The sequence below is a fragment of the Miniopterus schreibersii genome, assembly GCF_964146895.1.
Source record: "Miniopterus schreibersii genome assembly, chromosome: 1".
Taxonomy (NCBI): Eukaryota; Metazoa; Chordata; class Mammalia; order Chiroptera; family Miniopteridae; genus Miniopterus; species Miniopterus schreibersii.
Window position 1 is genome coordinate 155826862 of NC_138101.1, and position 6000 is coordinate 155832861.

Here is a 6000-nt window from a genome sequence, read left to right on the forward strand (position 1 = left end):
GAATTAGCCCTTTGCTGATTATCATTATATGCCATTTACTTTCACACACTTCCTCACTGAGTCCTGACAACAACCCTGGAAGGTAGACACTATTATCTCAGTTGTGATAGATGTAGAAATTGACACCCAGTGAAGAAACTCCCTGAGAGGAGACACCATTCATAACTGTTCAAGTAGCTAATTAAGCTATCTGACCAAGGTTTGAACAAAGGCCTATTTTAACTCAGAGCCTTTTTTTCCCTAAGTCAAGGCCTTGTAAACTTTTTCTAAAATGTGGGCCATATGGTCTCTGTTGCAAATACTTGACTAAGCCATTGCAGTCCAAAAGCAGCCACAGACAATATGTAACTGAATGAGTGTGGCTGTGTTCCAACAAAACTTTATTTACAAAATTAGGCAGACAGTCTATAGTTTGGTGACCCTTGCAAGCTGTCACTAAGATAACTAAAAACAGAAAAATACCCATCAGTGTTTTCCATTATCCAGCTGAGAAAGACTTGACAGAGAACTGTGCATGTTGGTATTTGAGATGCTTTTGGTTTGGTCATGGTCTGATCCTGGTGCTTATCTAATACAACAGAGAACTAATTATGCATGCCTGGCTTCTCTTAAGCCTGGCTATAAGGAAATGAGACCTCACAGAACAGGCTCCTCAGAGAATCTTTTACCCTCAAATAAAAAAACTGATTCTTCATTTTATAGATAAAAAGGGCAGAAGTGCTTCAGCAAATGGTGATTCTATATGGTAACATAAGCCCGTGCGGCAGAAGGCATCAGGGCAGGCAGGACCCCAGGAGAATTACTTAATTCAAGTCTTATGATGAAGTTGATCAGCTCCCACAGGTTAAATGGAGATGATACAAACATCAAAAAGCTGTGCAATTGCAAAAAAAAGTATTTTTTTAATGAGAGGTCCCCTCTAAATAAGTATGACCAAGACAGACAATCTTGATTAGAGGCTTGGAAGCAACTAGAACCACACAATCTTATAAGAAATGATCCCTAGGATAGGCAACAATCTCGCCCCAGACATAAAATCCATAGAAATATCAAAAATAGTAATTTAAAGTCAGGGAATCAAAAGTCACAAAAGGTAGCTCCTTCTTAAGAGGAGTAGAGCAATTCATATTATCTCCATGTTTGCAATAGAAGCAACACAAAAATAAAGATTTAAAGTCTCTCTCTCTCTATCTCTCTCAAAAAAAGTATGTGACCACTAGGAAAAGCAAAGGGTATGGTGAGGAAAGCTCTATCAATTTTTAAAAGTCAAGGCCAAGGTCTTCCTTATCAATTATTTCTATTTCTTCCTACTCTCTCCTTTAAAAGGTATTGCAAGAATCATAAGATATATATGAAAGTGCTAGATAAACCATTAGGCCCTATAAACAATGTAAGTGGCATTATAAGTACAGTAATTATTGTTATTTTTACATTGATCAACTGAACTACCACCAGACTGACAAGTAATTTTTGGCCCTCAATGCTTCCAGTAAGACCCTAAGCTCTTAGAAGGAGGTTGCTTCCACAGCCCAGCTAGTGTAACACAAAGCACAGTTAGAAACATGGCCACTCAAATATCCTTTGAACTGAACTCAAATTGACTCCAGAAAACAGATGTTCAAGAAAAGGTTGTTAATTGAATAAATGAAAGGATAAATAGTAGTTACCCAATGTACATCAGCTCTGATTATCAATTGATTGTCTTTTATTTTTCCTCTTCTAATTTGGTGGGTTGATATCCTACAAATGTCCCCCTCCCTCCCTCCATACTAGGTCCCCACAGTATCAGATGCTAGAGGAAAACATACCACTTCATGTTACTGTTAGTTATGGGCACAAACTCTCACTGAAAAAGTGATCAACAGAGAAAGAGTTCAACACTTGTGTGTGTGTCTGTATGTGTAGGGGACAGAGGGACTAGTACAACCAGGAGAGATGACAGACAAAGGAGAAAGTAGGGGTGGTAATAAGATAGAAAGTTTCCAAAGACCTGGGAATCTGGAAAAGAAAAGATCTCCGCTGCAGTTCCAGGCGGTCAGTAAAGTACTAGACTTGATTTTACAATGTGTGTACTCCTGTGATATATTCAGCTATAAAAAGGTTCTAAAATCCTGACTGATAAAACAGAAGCAATTCAGAAAACCTTTAATTCATAAAAGCATAGCTAAAAGCAATCAGACTCCCACGCTAGCTGTCAAGCATTCTTCAAAGCAGTCCACTCACTCTTTCACGTTGGTGCTGTTATCACTCTCTTAACTAATGCAGTCTTTTTTTTGTTTGTCTGTTTGGTTTACATATTCCTTAATAAGAAATCACTTTTTAAACTTGAAGTCTAGCTTGCTTTATTAGGGAAATAAAAATAGGCATATTCCAAAGATGGTATTGCTGTTGATCATTAGTCTAAAATGGGTGGTGGGCCCTCAGAGAGGGAGGCTTATTTTAAAAACTAAACGTAATTGCCTGAAAGTCAACACATTAAAAAAAAAACAAAAAAACAGGAGGTTAGCCCTTTCAACATCCTTGGAGCATTTTCACTGGACCTTTGACAAACAAAGGCAGTAACGATTTTTTTCTAATTATCTCCCTCATTCCCCTTTTATTAAAAAAAAGTAAAATAGTTTTAGAAGAGAATGGTGAATAAATACAGAAAAATACAAGATCACAGTGCAAAGTTTTCCAAATGCATGCTGCCTGAAATTCTCAGTAGCGATTTTATGTTGGTCCCAAAATCATATTTAAAAATCCTACCGCAACAGCCTTTACTAAAGATGTATTTGTTCAACAAGACAAAATGATTAAGGGTCCATCTGCGTTCGTCATGTACCATTTTCTGATACAAAGATTGTTGTTTCCTATGTGTTATTTAACGAGCCCTCCAGCATAATAATTTTTAGCCATTAATTACCCTTTTAGAAATTCCTAGTGAATGTGGTATCACTGTTCTAGAGGACTGTCCATTCTACCTTGTTCATTCTTCTGTTTGAAAGTGCTAATATAATTTCCCTCACTGTGATAATAAGAGAATTTTTTTTAAAAACTCTCCATTAATCTTATTTTCCTTTTAAGTAAAACAGCATTCGCTATTGCCCTCAGCTACCAAAAGAGCAACTTCTGCTCTACGTTTAAAAAGCTGCTTGCCCACAACGCTTGTCTCAGAAAATTTAAAAGTCTCACTAAAGAGCTGAGGAGGAAAGCTGCTGGGAATGTTCACAGATACCTGATTTTACAAGGTTCTGTGAAAAGGGGTCACCTTCCGATTAGTATTACTCAGTATTTATGAGGGTTGTTTGTCAAGCCAAAAATAAGATGCCTCCTCCCCACAAATTAAAGAATCAAGTTACAATCCATTATTTCATTTCTGATTGTTTTTCTTTGTAATAAGTGGGAAAGTGGATACTGGATAAAAGTCTCCCCTGAGCGAAAAGACTCCACATTAAAGACTTCAATTAGCTATAAATCAGTTGTCTTTCCTACTGGGGGACAACGAGAGAAAAAAGAGAGCTGGGGTAGTTAGAGAAAAAGAGCTGCAAGAGCTTCCAAATTAAATTCTGAGATACCTACTGCATACCTAAAACTCCTTTCAGGGCTGTTTGGAAAATCCGATCAAAAGTAAGACTAAAATCAAACCCACCCAAATCTGAGGATTAGGTCCATTCTCAGAAGTAGATCTTGCATCTTAAGAACTTTCAGGAGTGGCTGAAGAGGTTAGGGACCCTCATAAAACAAAACTTTTATGCTGCAGGCTTTCCCCGCTGGTCCCTGAACCCAGAGAAGTGCCACACATTGGCACTATTGTTATGCAAACGTTGCCTAAATGGCTGTAACCATTAACGACCTCTCATTAAAACGGCTTTCAAAAATTTGTCACACCATCTAAAAAAGCTAACAGGTACATCAAATTCATCTAAATGGGCACTCGAAAAACAAATCACCTTGATTTGTAACCTAAAACTCAATGCAAGTAAAATTTTAATATTCTGATGTTGTTTTTTGTATTTCTTTCAACCATTAAGTCAGAACCAAACAATTTACTTGTGGACAAAATTTAGTTTATCTTGTAATAAGCATGGTGGAAAACAACTTTAACCATGTTGTGTGTGCTCAGTGTGTGTTTAAGTTAATCGGGAGAAGTTTAGCGTAGAAATCAACTGAAAGAAATAGAAAATCAAACAAGAGAACTGTAAAATGAACTCTCAGAAACATGACTTTAAATCCCATCTCTCCTCCCCCCAATGCTATAACAGTATAAACCCCCCATATGCGTAATTAATAAATTTTTTTCTACATCGAATTTAGGAAAAGAAAGAGAATTCAGTTTACATTAAGTAGCGAACACATATTTTGTTAATGCGGTGCAACAACAAAAAAATTACTGCCTGGCAAACCCGAGGCGTCAGAATTCGTTATAAAGAATAATTTTTTTTTCAGTTCAAAAGCGAACCTGTGAATTTATACAAATGAAAAGGCTTTCCAAGTTTTCCAAGATTACCGCCACTGCCTACAAAATGCGGGTGCAGGGCTGGCGTGGGATCTACTGGGCTCAGCAGCCAGGCTCCCAGGGAACCTGCGGAGGCGGCCAGAGCGCGGCGCGCCCGGCACCGTCGGGACCTCCGAGCGCGGCCCCTGACGGCGGGGCCCCGAGAGGCGACGGCCTGGCCGCGCGGCCGACCCGGCGGGACGCCTCCGTCCCCATTAGCGTCGATGCGGTGCCGCCGCCTTCCCCGCTGCGGTCGGGCCCCCGAGAGCGGGGCCGGAAAGCGGCGGCAGATGCGGTTTGGGGAAAAAAGCCGTTGACGGCGACTACTCGGCGCCGCGCTTCCAGGGCTGGTAAGTCCCCGAGGTGTCCCCAGACCCTGGCGGGGCTTCCGAAGCCCCCCACCCCGGGAACGGGGCGTCCCCTCTGCTGCGCGGGGATGACAAGCTGGCCCCGCGACCCCGGCCCCCGCCAGGCCGCCCTCTCGCCCTAACAGTTCCCGCACAGGAAGGAGGGAAGGTTCTAGAAAGTGTCCGCGGACGGCCGGCCTCGCGGCCGCTTACCTTGGTGTACTTGATTTCGAGGTTGGGCGTGGGCGACGGCAAGAGGTGCAGGGAGGCCATGAGGGCGGCGGGGTCCGCCTTCACCTCGCCGGGCATCTCGATCTTGCTGGAAGTCATGGTGGCGGCCGGGCGTCGCTGCCCCGCGTGGCTGTGCGGGCTGTGCGCGCGGTCCGCGGCCGGGGGCGCGCTCGCCTGTATATAGGCAGGTGTCAAGCTGGGGCGCTTCTTATTGGACGTGAGGGCCGCGGCGCGGGGGCTGGTCCATCCTACCTAGGACTGCGGGGCGCCGCGGATTTACATAGAGCCCGCCGCCGCCCGGCGCTCCGCGCCCACGGTCAAGTGCGTCGGGCGCCCCCGCCCCGGGCCCGGAACCCGCTCACGCCCACGCCGCCGTCCTCGACGGCCGGGGCGCGGGGCTCCGCGTGCAGGGCCGGCCTCGCCCCGCGGGGTCAGGGGCGGCGGGAGGCGCACCTCGGCCGCTGGCGCGCGGGTCGTGGTCCCGGAGCCGCGGAGGGAGGGGACGAGGGGCGCTGGCGGGGCCCCCACCGGCGGGGCGTTCACACGGCACGGAGAGCGGGGCGCGGGGTGTCTGCGAGACAAATCCGGGACACAGCCGCAGGGGGCGCGGAGATCCCCTCCCACCCGCACCCGGGGGCCCTCCAAACTCCGGCTTTCCTTTTCTCCCGGGGACCAGGGAGGGGGTGCCCTCAGCTCTCCTTCCCTGGGCAGGGGCGCGGGGACCTACGCAGCGACCCCGCACACACCCACTCCCGAAACCGAGCCCGAGGTTCGCCTTGGCCCCAGGGTCGGGGACGGGTAATGCTGAGCGCGAGTCCCTCTCCCCACGCTCGGACCGAGTGTCCCCGCGAGCCGGGGGACTCGGCGCGGCCCTCGGCAGGCTTCTCCCGCCCAGCTGCTGCCCTCTGCCGGCCGGGCTGCGCCCGGGCTGCGGGCCTTGGTCCT

At 46.4% G+C, this 6000-nt stretch overlaps 1 protein-coding gene across 3 annotated transcripts in view; it reads right to left on the reverse strand.

Moving 5' to 3' along the window:
* ALDH1A2 (aldehyde dehydrogenase 1 family member A2) overlaps nt 1-5392 on the reverse strand; it is an 87656-nt gene extending 82264 nt beyond the window's left edge. The window contains exons 1-2 of one of the 3 annotated variants that reach the window (XM_081151560.1): nt 5308-5380; nt 5038-5229 (exon numbers count right to left, since the gene is read on the reverse strand). In XM_081151560.1, coding sequence (XP_081007686.1) covers nt 5038-5154 — 117 coding nt within the window. In that variant the 5' untranslated portion in view covers nt 5155-5229; nt 5308-5380. Of the gene's footprint in view, nt 1-5037 lie in introns of all 3 variants that reach the window. The other 2 variants (XM_081151559.1, XM_081151558.1) reach the window with 2 other exon arrangements.
* Between the last annotated feature and the right edge of the window lie 608 nt (nt 5393-6000).